The following is a 16716-nucleotide window of genomic DNA, read 5'->3' as shown; positions in this document are numbered from 1 at the left end:
AAATGGATGATTGTTGGTTAGTTTCAACTCAGTGGACCAAAGGGCCTGTTTCCAGGCTCTGTTTTTATTCAATCAGTGCCAAAACCAGAAACACTATTTCCTAATCATTTCCATTAATGTAACTGTATATCTAATAATTGCAGCAATTGTACGCAGGGAAATGGCACTAACTCAGCAGGCTACGTCAAATTAAGACCTTCCTTAATTATATTATATTCTAAGATGTGAATCCAATAATTCAACACCCTATTGATCAGGAAAGAAATTAAATGACTCAATGGAATACACAGTTGTGGCCAAATCCCATCCTACATGTCTGCAGTCTGCATTTAATTCCTGGAAAATGTAATGGATAGGAAGGCTATGAAAGATGTAGGCTGCTTTATCTAAAGAGGATATGGTTCAAACTGAACTAATTTCTTCATTTCAGAGGTGATTTTGTTTGGTCCCAATGGCTGCCGTGAATCTCCCTTTGTTGACTTGGGTCCACTGGCATTGTCCGTAAAGCCAACAGTTTTAAACCTGGGTTTTAGGATGGACGGTGATTTTAAACTAGATAAACAAATAGGCACGGTGGTTAAGTCCAGCTTCTTTCACCTAAGGAAGCTGGCAAAGATAAAGCCCATTCTCGAGCGGCAGCATTTTGAAACAGTAATCCATGCCTTTATTACATCTAGGCTGGATTACTGTAACGCACTCTACTCTGGAGTCGCACGAGCTTCATTGGCTCGTCTCCAGCTGGTTCAAAATGCTGCCGCTCGCCTCTTAACCGGAACTCGAAAGAGGGAGCACATTACGCCAATTTTGGCCTCCCTTCACTGGCTCCCAGTGCACTTTCGAGTTCATTTTAAAATTCTTTTATTTGTTTTTAAATCGTTGAATGGGCTCGCCCCGCCTTACCTCTCTGAGCTGCTCCACCCATACGCTCCTGCCCGGTGCCTCAGGTCAGCTGATCAGCTGCTCCTTGAGGTACCAAGGTCTAAGCGGAAGCTCAGAGGGGATAGAGCCTTTTCTGTTGCTGCTCCGGCACTCTGGAACACCTTGCCGTTGCACATCAGACAGGCCCCCTCACTGTCCATCTTCAAATCCACCCTAAAAACTCATTTTTATTCTCTGGCTTTCGACACTGGCTGAGACATTGCTCCTGTTTTTAGTGCTTTTAATGTCTTTTAATTTTTACTGTTTTATAGTCCTTTGTTTTACGGTTTTTAATGGTTTGTAATAACTTCTTGTCCATGAGTTCTCATGTACAGCACTTTGTGGCAACCGCAGTTTTTTAAAGTGCTTTATAAATAAAGTTATTATTATTATTATTATTTCGGGATTTAAGGAAACACTGCTCGGCTAATGTTACAAAATGTTGCTACCAACAGCCCTCGACAATTTACGAAATATTAAGATAGAGCTAATACAACTGTGAGATGTGGTCATAAACATCAAGAACATCATGGAAGGACAGTAATTCATTTTGGTCTTCTCTACTCTCTTTTCATCTGATCTTGATCCTGGATTACTTGCTCCTCTGCAGGTCGAAAGCTTTACCAATATTGTTAACAAAACGTATTTGAGTCGGATTCGGAGAGTGACGGAGAGAGGGATCCTCTCAGCTTTCAATCCATTTCATCCATTTGCTCTTATCCTCTAGCTCTCTATTCCGTCGTTTTGATATCTACCTCTGTGGTTTCATTCTCTTTTCCCGTGATCGCCCTCCATCGCCTCCCTCATCCCTCCGCCATCTCCCTCTCCCCTCCATCGTGATTGCCCTCACTCTCCACCCTCGCCCCCCCCCCCTGATCTCCCACTCCCTACCACCTCTCACCCTCATTTCCTTCTCCCTTCCATCTCCCCACCTTTCTGATCTCCCTCTGCCCTCCACCTCTCCTCCCTTTAACTACCCCTGGGATCACTCCCTCCCCTCTATCACCCCCCTCATTCCCCTCCATGATCTCCCTCATCCTCCACCTCTCCCCCTGATCTCCATCTCCCCTCCAACCCCACCTTGTTCCCCACTCACCCCATGATCTCCCTCCCACCTCCACGTTCCCATCCCTTCTTCTTCCTTCCCCCTCCAACTCACTACCAATGCCCGGGACCTCTCCCTCCCCTCCATCTTACCTCTCCACCGCCCCATCTCTCCCACCCCCCTCACCTCCAAGCCCACCCTGTCATCTCACTCTATCCTCCACAATCCCCCTCATCCTTCCACCCCCCCCCCCCCCCCCCCCCCTTGATCTCCCTCTGCCCTCCGCAAGCTCCCTCTCCCTGCCACCTCCCTACCCCCTGATCTCTCTCCACCTCCACCCCGTGATCCACTCCACCCTGTGGTCCCTCCACCTCCCTCTTCCCTTCACCTCCCCCCGTGATCTCCCTCTCTCCTGCACCACAACCCCCTCCATCTCCCCGTGACCCTCTCCCTTCCACAACCCTCTCCTCCCTCTTCCATCCCCGTGATCACCCTCGCCCCTCCGCTGCCCCCTCACCCTCCCCGTCCCCTCCCTCCCTCCCCGGCCCGAGGACGAGCTCCCGCTCACCGTGTAGTTTTCCACCAGCTCCGACCCGGTGATGCGGATCCCTTTCCCCTCCACGAGCCCTCCCGCAAGCCGTGCCGTCTCCATCAGCGCCCACAAGGAGGAGGAGGCGGGAATGCCAGGCCGCCCCGCCGCACAACCCGCTCTCTCCTTCAGCCCCGGCGCCGAGCCGTCGCCATCTTGTGGGCGTCGAGCCACAACAACACGCGTCACCGCTCTCCCCGTCACGTGCTCCCGGAGCCGCCCCCACGTGATGCTGGTGGAGGGGGGGGGCCGCTGGGCCCATCTGTTGGATGTCAACAGACAGGTTATTGTCATCTATACTATACTATACTACATCTATAGCGAGGTACACTGTTCTTGGTTTCTTGGTCCTCCAAAATATTCCAAATGGAATTTAAACTGGAGGTGGTGAAGGGAGGGCTTAAGCCAGAAAGGGTTATTGGGAAGAAAGAGCTACTTTAAATTTAGTTGCATCTGGTTGGGTAACTATAGTAGGGTGGAGATTATTCCATGCTTTAATTGTGCGTGGGAAGAACAAATTGCTGTAAACATCTGTCTTTGTAGCTGGGATCACAAATTGGATCGAATGCCCTCGTCTGCTCCTAATTGGTGTGGGTTTGGTGTGGGTCTTGTAATCTATATCGAGCTGACCATTTAACATTTTGTAAAAACAGGTCAAACTCATTATCCTTTTGCTATTAATATAGCTGTAGAAACCCTTTGGATTTACTTTCACCTTACTTGCCAAAGCAACCTCATATCTTCTTTTAGCTTTTCTAATTTTTTTCTTAAGATTCTTTTTACATTCTTTATATTCCTCAAGCACCTCATTTACTCCATACTGCCTATAAATGTTGTAGATCTCTCTCTTTTTCCAATCCAAGTGTTCAATTTCCCTTGAAAACCATGGCTCTTTCCAATTATTACTATTTTCTTTCAACCGAACAGGGACATAAAGATTCTGTACTGTTAAAATTTCACCTTTAAATGTTCTCCATTTCTCTTCAACATCCTTCCCATAAAACAAAATGTCCCAATTCACTCCTTTTAAATCCTTTCGCATCTCCTCAAAGTTAGCCTTTCTCCAATCAAAAATCTCAACTCTTGGTCCAGTTCTGACCTTCTCCATAATTATATTGAAACTAATGGTATTGGGATCACTGGACCCGAAGTGCTCCCCAACACATACCTCTGCCACCTGACCTGTATCATTTCCTAACAGGAGGTCCAGCACTGCCCCCTTCTCTATGTATTGCTGCAAAAAAACTATCCTGCACACATTTTACAAACTCCAAACCATCCAGAATGTGTTTCCCAGTCTATGTGTGGAAAATTGAAATCTCCCACAATCACTACCTTGTGCTTACTACTAATATCTGCTATCTCCTTACATATTTGCTCTTCCAATTCTCGCTCCCCATTTGGCGGTCTATAATACACCCCTATAAGTGTTGCTACACCTTTCCCATTTCTTAGTTCCACCCAAATAGCCTCCCTAGACGAGCCCTCTAATCTATCCTGCCAAAGCACTGCTGTAATATCATCCCAGACAAGCAATGCAACACCTCCACCTCTTGCCCCTCCAATTCTGTCACACCTGAAGCAATGAAATCCTGGAATATTTAATTTCCAACCACAGCCATCCTGCAACCATGTTTCACTAATCACCACAACATCATAGTTCCAGGTGTCAATCCAGTCTCTAAGCTCATCCACCTTTCTTACAATTAGAATTAGAATTAGAATTAGATTCCTTTATTGTCATTCAGACGTTTCGGTCTGAACAAAATTATGTTGCCTGCAGTCATACACAGAATCAATAATAACAAAACATACAATAAACACTGATGGAGGCAAAGTCTTAGTCTCCGTCTCTTCCCTCCTTGTTCTCCCTCTGCGCTCAGGCGATTGATCCAGGCCGAAGATGCCGTCCTCCAGTCCAGCGGACTTCCGTGGTGATGTCGCCGCCGCTAAAAGCCGGAACGCCGTCTCCGTTCCGAGACGGCCCGCCACAGCATCAGCTCCGGGCCGCCGCCCCAGCTCCGGGTCCTGCAGTCGCCACTCTGGGCCGCCACCCCAGCTCTGGGTCCTGCAGTCTCCACTCTGGGCCGCCACCCCAGCTCCGGGTCCCGCAGTCGCCACTCCAGGTCCCGCAGTCTCCGCTCCGGGCCGCCGCCCCAGCTCCTAGCATTAAAATATACATATTTAAGAAACCCACCACCACTTATTCTCTGTTTATTATCTTTTTCTTCTTTCTCCCCTACATGTTGTGTGTGAGTGCTCCCCTTCTCTGCCTCCTGCCTCACACACTGTCGACTAGCTTTCTCTATTTGAGTCCCTCACCCCAACCGTTCTAGTTTAAATCTCCCCAGTAGCCTTTGCAAATCTCCCTGCCAGGATATTGGTCCCCCTCGGGTTCAAGTGCAACCTGTCCTTTTTGTACAGGTCACACCTTCCCCAAAAGAGGTCCCAATGATCCAGAAACATGAATCCCTACCCACTGCACCAGTCCCTCAGCCACGCATTTATCCTCCACCTCGCTCCATTCCTACTCTCACTGTCGCGTGGCACAGGCAGTAATCCTGAGATTGTTACTTTTGCGGCCCTTCTCCTTAATTCTCTTCCTAACTCCCTAAATTCTCTTTTCAGGACCTCTTCTCTTTTTCTACCTATGTCATTGGTACCTATATGTACCACAACCTCAGGCTCCTGTCCCTCCCATTTCAGGATATCTTGGACACGTTCAGACAAATCCCAGATCCTGATACCAGGGAGGCAAACTACCAACCGGGTCTCCGGACTGCGTCCACAGAATCGCCTATCTGACCCCTTAACTATAGAGTCCCCTATTACTATTGCCCCCCTCTTCTTTTCTCTACCCTTCTGAGCAACAGGGCTGGTCTCTGTACTGGAGGCCCGGCTGCTGTCGCTACCCCCAGGTAGGCTGTCCTCCCCAACAGTATTCAAACAGGAGTACTTATTTCCAAGGTGTACAGCCACCAGGGTACTCTCTAGTCCCTGCCTCTGCCCCTTGCCCTTCCTAACCGTGACCCACTTGCCTGCCTCCCGTGGTCTTGGAGTGACCACCTCTCTGTAACTCCTCTCTATGAACTCCTCACTCTCCCTGGCCAGACAGAGGTCATCGAGCTGCTGCTCCCGGTTCCTAATACGGTCCCTTGGGAGCCCCATCTCGATGCACCTGGCACATATGTGGACGTCTGGAAGTTTATCAGACTCCATGACTTCCCACATCTGACATCTAGAACAGCAAACTGCCCTGGGCCTCATACTCCCCCGCCCCTTACCCAGCATACAATACAAAGTGCTGTAAGAAATCAGCAGTGATCTGACTCCCAATCAGCTGCTTCCTCTTGTCTGCTTCCACCAATCAGCGGCTTCCTCAAGCCCACTTATTTTGAAATGTGATGGAACGTTACAGATTGGGTACTCCTCCCGCTCCAACCGCTCCTGGGCCTCTAGCTGTTGCTGGACTACGGAGCTTTGATCTGAATGCTATGTTTTAGGATGGTTTAGCAGAATATATTGGATATCATTCCTAATGCTTGGCCTGTATATTGTCAGAATGATACAAAATGCAATACACAATAGGCCTTTGTCCTCTCATTAAAACAGGATTGGTACCCTGGCTAGATTGTAACAAAGGCAGACCACCAGGTTACACGTTGTAATGATCTATAATTCTGCTGCTGCTAATGAACCTCACAGATATCTAGTTTCAAAACACTCGATCTGCCCTAAATCTGTTCAATTTAGCACATAATTGGTGTTACACAATACAATGCCCCAACTCTCCGCACCACCCCATTCCACCAATACTTCTCTTCACCTCTTCCAGGCAAAGTTCCATAGGACCAACCACTATGAACACATTGGACCAAAGTGGAGGCAGTGGTGGCACAATTGACTGCCCTGATCTCAAAATTAAGGTGCGTGGCCCCCTCACAACTGTGACCCAGGACAAGGCAGATTCTCATTCCATGCTGAAGTGGAGTAAATGACATCAGGTACATAGCAGAGTACAGTACAGGACAATGGAACAGGCCCTTCCCTCCACAAAGTCCGTGATGAACATGATGCAATGATTAAACTAATCTTTCTGTATGCATGTGCCTGTCTGCCTGGAACTTTGCCCTGGTGCTCAAATTGAATTACTATTTGTAGGAACTTGCTGAGTGCAAATTTGCAGTTGTATTTCTACTTCACCATGACTGCACTCAGAAACACCAATGAAGTACTTTAGGACAAGGATGTGTAGTAGAACCAGAAAATGCTGCAAGCGCTCAGCAGCTGATGCAACATCTGGAGATCCAATGTTACTGCCTGACACGTTTGCCTGACAGTGTTTCAGCATTTTCTATTTTTAGACTTCCGGCAACAGCAGTATTTTAAATTTATTTACGGTAGTGAAATACATTTTATAAATGTTAATGTTTCACTTCCGTGATCCTTGTGAATGCTGGCCAGACATTAGCCAAAATGCAAGAATCAAAGCTAACGATTTGGTCAAATTTTATGGGAATAAAGATCCAGTCAACCTAATTGAGAGTTGAGAGTTGGGAAAGTGAATTGCCAAACTAGTAGGTAGACAAAAATGCTGGAGAAACTCAGCGGGTGTGCAGCATTTATGGAGCAAAGGAATAGGTGACGTTTCGGGTCAAGACCCTTCTAACAAACTAGTGTTGTGTTTTGAATATTTTGAAATGATTGTTTGGAGAAATGGGAAAATATATGCATCAAATCTATTTGCCTAAACTTTTCTTTATGACAGTGGGCTCCAGTTTGTGTAACTCTCTTAAATTATGCATTTGATTTGTTTGTACCTCTTTTGCTACTCTATTACAGAGTTTTGTCATTATAATCTTCGGACCTCTGTTTGTTCATCCCATTTTCTCGAAGAAAGAGTCTTACCATGCATTAATTCTCTTGATATGCATATCTGTCTGTTTCTGGTACCATTCTGGTTAACCCATTGACATCATCTCCAGTGATTGAATCTATATTACTAAATGTCTCATCTTGATCACTTCCTGTTGCACCCTATATTGATTTTAGAAAAAATGCTGCCACTTACGGCTTTGATTATTGGCCATCTTACTCAGTCCCCCTCCGCTGCGCAGGACAAGAGGATTTTTCCCATTGATGAAAAATAAAAGAGTTATTAGTGTTTAAAAAATGTTGAAATTCTCTCTCCTGAAGGCCACAACCCTTCCAAAGGGACTATAAAACCCGGAAGTGTGGAGGTGCCTTAGTTCTCTGCAAGATGGGGGAAGCGAGAGGTTGCAATTCTCAGTCTGAGCTGTGAATAACACTGAACACATGTCTACTAAACTGTGAGTGGTTTTACTGACCTGTCAGTGCCCTTAATGTGGTTTGAAAATGCAAAAGTGTGTTTTGGTTTGAAAGTGCTAAAGCTCTGTTGCCTTTGGTTTGAAAGTGCTAAAGATGTGTTGCCTTTGGTTTGAAAGCGCTAAAGCTGCGTTGCCTTTGGATTGAAAGTGCTAAAGCTGCGTTTGGTTTGAACGTGCTAAAGCTGTCTTGCCTAATTAAAGCTGCCTTGCATCATTAAAGCTGCCTTGCCTCATTAAAGCTGCCTTGCCTCATTAAAGCTGCCTTGCCTCATTAAAGCTGCCTTGCCTCATTAAAACTGCCTTGCCTTCTATATAATTAAAAGTCTAATCTTGACTACTTTTTGTTTGCGCTTTATATTGATTTTAGAAAGAACGCTACAACGTATGGCTGTGATTTTTGGCCATCTTACTCAGAGACTCCCTCTGCTCATCATGTGCCGAGGATTTTTCCCATCGATGAAAAATAAAAGAGTTATTAGTGTTTAGAAGATGTTGAGATTCTCTCTCCTACCAATCACGCCATGATGGCCACGCCCCTTCTGGTGGGAGGGCGGAGGGACTACAAAACCCGGAAGTGTGGGCATGGCTCATTCTCTGCAAGATGGGGGAGGGAGAGGATACGACTCAGTCTTTAGTGGCCTTGCACCCTGCTTGAAATGGATTTCAAGGAATAGCCGTGAATCAACTGCGAGCCCACCAGCCGTGAGTGAGTGAGCTGCCAGCACAACAGGCTTGAGTGACTGAGCCGCCAGCCCAAGAATCCTTTCGGCCCACAATGTCCATACTAGCCCACTGGAAGCCAGTCGCTTCAGCGCACAACACCCATACTAGCGCTCCAGAAAGCCCCCCCCCCCTGGCCACCAATATTGGAATTGGTGGAGAGGTGGAATATTACGTTGGGGGACCAGCCCTCCCGTGTGATACTGGGACCCAACGGTTCCCACTTAGTCTAGTGTCTTATTAAAACCAGAATTGTTCACAATACACTGTATGTAGTCAAACTAAAGTCTGTTGGAAGCTTGACATAGTTTCCATTCAATTTCTGCAGTTTGGAAGTGAAACTGATTTGTATGTACATTTTTCTCTATATGGCCTTATTATCCTGTGTCTGTAGAATCACAGTCATAAAAGCATGCAGCACAGAAATAGACCTCTATACAGCCTCCTGCATGGAAGTGAGAAAAAAACACAGCATACTTAATCTCTCTTTATAATTACAGGCCACTATTCCAGGCAACTTCATGGGGAATCTCTGCCAGTATTTTTTTTAAATCTTTGTATTGATAATAGATGGTCAGTATAAACAATGTTCAGTTCCATTCAAAGTCCACATGTAGTTGCCACCACATAATGTACTCACATGAAGCAAGACCTGGACAGCATACAGGCATGCATTGGTAAGTGACAATGGGCTGAGGCTGGACATTGACCTAAACACCAGAAGATACCGCAATATCAACTCTTGACATTCAGCTGCCAGTCTGCTATCATCAACTTCTTGAGTGCTATCATTGATCGGAAACTTGACAGGGCCAGCAATGCTAACTCGTTGGCTGTGAGACTAAATTACAAAATGTAACCTGCAGTTATTGAAATCTCCAGACTTTCAAAGGATTTTTTTCTCCCCCTCCCCCCTCCCCCCCCCCCCTCCCCTCTCCCCCTCCCTTCCTCTTCCCTCTCTATCCCCCTCTTCCTCTCCCTCACTCCCTCACTCCCTCACTGATGGGAACGAGTCAGAGTATAGAAGAGAGATTGAGCGACTGTCCACATGGTGCCAGCACAATAACCTGGCCCTCAACACCAGCAAAACCAACGAACTGATTGTGGACTTTGAAAGGGGCATAATGGGGACCCACAGTCCTGTTTATATCAACGGGTTGATGGTGGAAAGGATCAAGAGCTTCAAATTCCTGGGCGTGCACATCTCTGAAGATCTTTCCTGGTCCGAGAACACTGATGCAATTATTAAGAAAACGTATCAGCGCCTCTACTTCCTGAGAAGATTACATACAGTTGGTATGTCAAGGAGGACTCTCTCTAACCTCTACAGGTGCACAGTAGAGAGCATGCTGACCAGTTGCATCGTGGCTTAGTTCGGCAACTTGAGCGCCCGGGAACGGAAAAGTCTACAAAAAGTAGTAAACACTGCCCAGTCCATCATCGGCTCTGACCCATCCATCGAGGGGATCTATCGCATTCGCTGCATCAAAAAGGCTGTCAGCATCATCAAGGACCCACACCATCCTGGCCACACCCTCATCTCCCGCTACCTTCACGTAGAAGGTATAGGAGTCTGAAGACTGCAACGACCAGGTTCAGGAAAAGCTACTTCCCCACAGCCATCAGGCTATTAAACTCGGCTTGGAAAAAACTCTGAACATTAATAGCCCATTATCTGTTTATTTGCATTTTATCAGTTTATTTATTCATGTGTGTATATATTTATATAATGGTACTAGACCAAGTGCAGACCCGTCGGGTCTGTTCCCCCAACGTACAGTTGTGGGCAGGGGAGGCGGCATGCAGCGTCACACACTAACTACCCCCCCCCCGCACTCACGCTAATGGAGGGGAGGAGGGGAGAGAGAGAGAGAGAGAGAGGGGGGGGTGATGAGAGGAGAGGGGAGGGGGGAGGAGAGAGGGAGTGCTGAGAGGGGGGTGACATGAGGGGTGGGGGAGAGGTGGGGAGCAGGGAGGGGGAGGGAGGGTGGAGGGAAGGGGGTAGGGGTATGTGGAGGGGGGGGGGGTTTAGGGACGGTGGGGAGGGGATGGAGGGGGAGAAAAAGAAGGGAGAGAGAGGGGGGAAGCGGAGAGGGGGGGAGCGGGGAGAGGAGGAGGGGGGGGAGGAGAGGGGGGGGGAGAGGGGGGAGGGGGAGAGAGTGGGGGGAGGGGGGGGGAGGGGGGGAGAGGAGGGGGGGAGAGGAGGGGGGGAGAGGAGAGGGAGGGGGGAGAGGGAGAGGGAGGGGGTGAAGAGGAGAGGAGAGGGGGGGGGAAAGAGGAGAGGGAGGGGAGAGAGGAGGGGGGGGGGGGGGGGAGGAGGGGAGAGGAGAGGGATGGGGGGGGGGGAGAGACAGTGCCTTTTTACTTCAACCCAAACCCTAACAACCATTTGTAGGCAGTGCTTTTTTACTTCTAACCATATTTTCATTTTCAAGCCAAATTAAGGGTACTCACAGTGCTGTAGACATTTGTCAGTGTCATTAAGAGCTCTGATTGAGGCACACCACTTGCAGAGACTGATTGAGGCACGCCACTTGCAGAGACTGATTGAGACACACCACTTCCTGGTTTTGTAGTCCCTCCCTCTCCCTCCAGCAGGGGCAGCAGAGAGAATGGGGAATTTTGTAAAAACATTAACATCTCTGTCAATTTTCATCAACGGGAAAAATACTCGGTACACATGCGGCGGAGGGGGGCTCTGAGCGAGGTGGCCAAAAATGACGGCCGTAGGTGGCGGCGTACTCTCGGAAATCGGGGCAAAGAAAGCCAAAACCGGTCAAGAACAGACTTTTAGTAATATAGATATGGACACACTGATCTATTCTGTAGGCATGCCTACTATGTTCTGGTGTGCTGAAGCAAAGCAAGAATTTCATTGTCCTATCAGGGACACATGACAATAAACTCTCTTGAATCTTGAATTTCCCCCTCTCTCTCTCTCCCTCCCTCTTCCTCCCCCTCCCTCTCCCACTCCCCCCCTCCCCTACCCTTCCCACTCCCTCCCCCCCCTTCCTCTCTCCCTCACACAAAATGACAAAAGTCAAGACTATGATGGGATATTGTCCGCTTGGCTTGGTGAGTATAGCAACATATACACTCAACAAATCTGATACCACCCAGGACAATGCAGATAACTGATTCTCACTGCATCCACCAACCTACAGTGTTCACTCTCTTCACCAGTGACACATGGAGGTCACTGTCCATCACAGACGGCATATTGGAAAGCCACCACTTACACTTTTCTCTCCATAACCTACATTATTTATAACTCATAGACCATCAGCCTTCCTTCACCTTGATAGGGTCAAAATCCAGGAATTCTCTTCCTATTAGCACTGTTGGAATACCTTCATGATAAGGAGCACAGGTGTTTGAATAATTACTTGATCCATAACTGGTTGTGCTGAACTTATGAAACTATGTTAAATTCTGGTCACCTCACAACAGGGAGGACTATGAAAATAATTATGAGAAATGGTTCCTGGGATTAGGGACAAGTTAAAAAGATATGATTAGAGAGAATATAATTATTTTATTTAGGGAACAGAAGGCTGAAATGAGATCTGATGAAAGAATAGAAAATCATGGGGTCTGGATTTTCACAAAGGTACTTTAACCTTCCTGGTCATCAGGAACTGGAATAATGTAGGCTCATCCCTGACCCACATGCTTTCTAGATGAGCTTGATTAAATCAACAGAAACCAAAAACCAAAATAAAATGTGCACATCTTACTATCACACCTGATTTTAGCACTCAGCCTGCAGTGAATCAAAGTAGAATATTTTGAAGACATATTTTGACAACTCTTACAGATCAAAAGGTTTGTGCAAATGCACCTGCACAAAATGTTGACCTTTTCCAATGCTTGACTGAACATGGAGATTGTAATATTTTACATTAGTTGTTATTTCTGCTTTTTGTAATACATTAATGGACTTCACGCAACAATCAATTTGAATTATTTATAACCTGTAATATAAATATTCAGGAAATACTCGTGTTTCCTGTGAAAGGAAGAGCCTAAATATTTTTAAGCTTCTTTTCGAAATGACAGATAAACCAAATATAAAGTAGGTAATAGTCATACAATTACAAAGGAACGGGTGATATATCTGAGATGTAAAATATTCTACTGATTAATTGTAAATCACAGTTTAATCAAAAAGGCTTTTGCTTGTATACTTCCTTTAAATTATTTCCCAAAGTAAGAGAAGCAAAGTTTAAAGGAAATGTGTGGGCAGGTTTTTTTTACCCACAGGATGATGGGTGCCTGGAACACACAGCCAGTGGTAATGACGGAGGCAGATCCGATAATGGCATTTAAGAGGCTTTTAGAAAGGCACATGGATATGGACGGAAATAGATGATTCCAGGCAGAAGAGAACTATAAGTTTATCTTGGCATCATGTTTGGCATAGACATAATGGGCAGAAGGGCCTATTCCTGTGCTGAAATGTTCAATGTTCTACATTCAAAAACATTTTTGCCACTCTTTTAATTAACAATTTTGTTAAATATTTAACTAGTGGAACCTGTTTCTTTTGCTGGTATAGCTTTGCAATCAACGGCACCATTCCCATCACTATAAATGCCAATTCATCATTCATGCTAGAACATAGCTAATTTATGCACCCCCAATGAGTCCAAATATTCTGCCATTATTACAAATTATTTTGAAATGATTAAAGTACTTGAGTATTGATAAATGCATATGCCCATAGAATTACAGTAATGTGTAAATAAATATTCAATGGAGAAGCAATACAACAAATTCTGCCAAACATTATGTTACAGTTGTATAAGATGTTGGTGAGGCTGCATCGGGTTCAGTATTGTGTTTAGGTTTGATCAACAGCTATAGGAAAGATGTCATTAAGTTGGAAATGAAGGGTCTGTTTCTGTGCTGTATCATTCTATAACTATGACATTGCTCTGACAAACTTCGACAGTGACATACTGGGGCAGTGATGGTTGACATCCAACAATAATAACCATCTTTAAATGTGTCTCAGCAAGACTCAAATTGCCAGGGGTGCAATGCATATCTATGCATGGTTATGAGTGTGGATCCACTTCCATGCATATTTATATTTGTTGAGAACCAATCACCGTTATGTCTGTGTGCACTTTGTGTCAATATCCCCCATTATTGGTCCCTGCTTCCCAAATTATTCCCACATGTCAGAAAATCATCTGTCACATATCAGTCTGAAGAGTCCTGATCCGAACCGTAACCTCTCCATGCTCTCCAGGGATGCTACCTGACCCGCTGGTTGCTGACTGTTCAGCACATTGTGTTCTATGCAAGATTCCAGCATCTGCAACCCATGTTTCAGATATAAACTTACCCAATAACGGCTGCTCCCAATGTACTCTCCCGAGCTCCTGCCTAATAATTTTTGTTATTTGAACTTCCAATAATTGCTTCTCTGTTAAATAAAAGAGATGGTAATTGTTTTAATCTATCGTTTACATAGTGTTGAAAGCTTCCTCAGACATATGGTACAGAACAGACACCTCAGGCCATAAAGTCCATGCCAGCCACCAACAACCATTTGCACTAATTCTATATCAATCCTATTTTTTATTCTCTCAATGTTCTCATACACTCCCCAAAGATTCCACTCCTCCCCCACTCGGGATAATTTATAGCTGCCGTTTAACCTACCAACCTGCACATATTTGGCATATGGGAGGAAGCTAGTGCATTGGAGGAATCCATGTGATCACATGGAGCATATGTAAACTCCACGCAGCCAATACCCGGTGAAACCAGGTGTCTGGCACAGTGAGGTTTAGGTTTATTATTTTCATGTGTAGAGTCTTAGAGTGATACTGTGTGGAAACAGGCCCTTCGGCCCAACTTGCGCACACCGGCCAACATGTCCCAGCTGCCTGCGTTTGGTCCATATCCCTCTAAACTGGTCTTATCCATGTACCAGTCTAACTGTTTCTTAAACATTGGAATAGTCCCAGCCTCAACTACCTCCTCTGGCAACATGTCCCATACACCCACCATCCTTTTGTGTGAAAAGGTTGCCTCTCAGATTCCTATTAAATTGTTTCCCCTTCACCTTGAACCTATGTCCTCTGGTCCTCGGTGTACCAAGCTGATAATATTTTGCATGCTACCCAATCAGAACAAATAGTACTATACACAAATATAATCATGCCAAACTCAAGTACAATAGGTCGAGTTAAGGGGAATATACCGAGTATAGTTCTCAACATTGTAGTGGCAGCGGTTCTAGTGACTGAGACAATGTTGGGCCTCAGCTGAGCCAATGAAAACTGGAAATGTTAGGGGGGGGGGAGGGGGTCACATCACATCTGAAATGCACAGCATATGTTGCAATGGTACAAACCACAGTTCAGACCAGTTCTCTCTCTCTCCATCCCTACCCCTTCCCACTTCTCTGACCAGTCTGACAGTCCTTGATTACATTTTATCTGTTTGCTTTGTTGTTACCTTCTCCCAGCTAACAATGATCTATTCCACATTTTCCTTGATCACCACCCCCTTTGGTGTCTCGTTCTCACACCTGATACTTACTTATCTCTGCATCTCCCCTGACTCAGTCTGAAGAAGGGTCTGGACCCTAAACGTCACCCATTCCTTCTCTCCAGAGATGCTGCCTGTCCCGCTGAGTTACTCCAGCATTTTGTGTCTGTCTTGGGTTTAACCCCAACATATGCAGTTCATCCTGACACATCCAGTTGATGTGAACTGTGCAACAACTGATCCATTAGATTCTAACCAAAACCGTTTTTGCAAAATTTACATTAACCCTAAAATTACATTTTTCATTGCCAATAGCCACATTCACCAAACAAAAAATAAACGATGTATTTATAATTAAGTGACTATTTTATTCAGTATGATATAACAACATTTCTAACCTTTGAGTTTTGAGACACGTTAATCCTATTTTAACCATATTCCAAACAAGGCAGCACGAAATAAAAGGAGTCTCGTCTCTTCAGCTCAAATTCCACGGTGACCCCGAATATTTTGAAAATAGCTTTCTCTTGCACCGAATCGTCAGTAAAACTTTAGCAGGACTTTTAAGGCTGCAGCACCTTGCAATGCCTCCAGTGAAATGTGCATGGGTAAGGGGAGGTGAAAGGCCAAGATGCCAGTTTAATTATGTCCAGACATTAGCGTTGCTGCTCTGCCTCTTGTGGCATTCGATTTGTATCTGGCATATCGTCAGCGCTGCTGAGTTTGAATGGAAAGCCTGGCGTGTGGTCATCGTGGAATTCGGACCTCCTATAAAAGATGATTCGGGACCATTGCCTCTCCGTCCATCAACAGCGCTGCATCCATCCTCGACCATGGAAGATATTTACAAAGCAGCGGTGAGTGTACAGTTTCTTTCATTTGCTTTCAATTAACTCTAGTTGTGAACAACACATCGTTTGGTAGATAACCCTTGTGAGGAAAAGACACAAATGTGATTTATGACCAACTTATTTTTGGACAGAATTTAAATTTATTAGCGGATCAGAGAATACGTTTGTGTGATAAAGTTGAGGTATATAAATAATCCTCTCAATTGAAATACCGCAATAACCTAACATTTTTTTTAAAATTACATTGATTTTAACATTTTTTAATTGTTGTAACTGATTTAAAACAACCGTTACGAGCATTTTATGAAACTAGTATTTGCCTATTCACGATATTATTTGATATTCAAATTTTAGATTTAAGATGTCAAAAACAGTCAAAGATAAAAAAGCACGGGCAGTTGTTCCCTCTTGATCACATTGCAAAGGGTGACCGGTGGCAGGGACTTTCCAACCCATTCGTCAAGGATTCAGACCAATTCCAGTCTCTACATGTCAGATAGAATAGTGGCCCAATGTTAATATACACATGAGATGGGGTACTATTTGGATAATATTTGAGTCTAAAGAAGGGGAACTGTCCCGCTGAGTTGCTCAGCACGTTGTGTCTACCTTTAATATTTGAATCAATTAATTGAAGAATTATGATTTACGAGCAGCCTCGGAGTTGCAAATAAATTAATGATATATCCAAGCGTAAGGTGTGAATGAGTTGTCTTATTCCAATTGGGAATATAAAAC

General features: G+C 45.3%; 2 protein-coding genes across 5 annotated transcripts in view; one reads left to right on the top strand and one right to left on the bottom strand.

Moving 5' to 3' along the window:
* nisch (nischarin) overlaps nt 1-2704 on the bottom strand; it is a 62686-nt gene extending 59982 nt beyond the window's left edge. The window contains exon 1 of one of the 4 annotated variants that reach the window (XM_055648281.1): nt 2532-2704. In XM_055648281.1, coding sequence (XP_055504256.1) covers nt 2532-2615 — 84 coding nt within the window. In that variant the 5' untranslated portion in view covers nt 2616-2704. The remainder of the gene's footprint in view (nt 1-2531) is intronic. The other 3 variants (XM_055648283.1, XM_055648282.1, XM_055648280.1) reach the window with 3 other exon arrangements.
* Nucleotides 2705-15804: 13100 nt separating this feature from the next.
* Nucleotides 15805-16716, top strand: part of LOC129704884 (troponin C, slow skeletal and cardiac muscles) — a 33487-nt gene continuing 32575 nt past the window's right edge. The window contains exon 1 of the mRNA XM_055648287.1: nt 15805-15984. Coding sequence (XP_055504262.1) covers nt 15961-15984 — 24 coding nt within the window. The 5' untranslated portion in view covers nt 15805-15960. The remainder of the gene's footprint in view (nt 15985-16716) is intronic.

The sequence above is a fragment of the Leucoraja erinacea genome, chromosome 16 (genome assembly GCF_028641065.1).
Source record: "Leucoraja erinacea ecotype New England chromosome 16, Leri_hhj_1, whole genome shotgun sequence".
Lineage (NCBI taxonomy): Eukaryota > Metazoa > Chordata > Chondrichthyes > Rajiformes > Rajidae > Leucoraja > Leucoraja erinaceus.
This window is presented reverse-complemented; position numbering and strand designations above follow the sequence as displayed.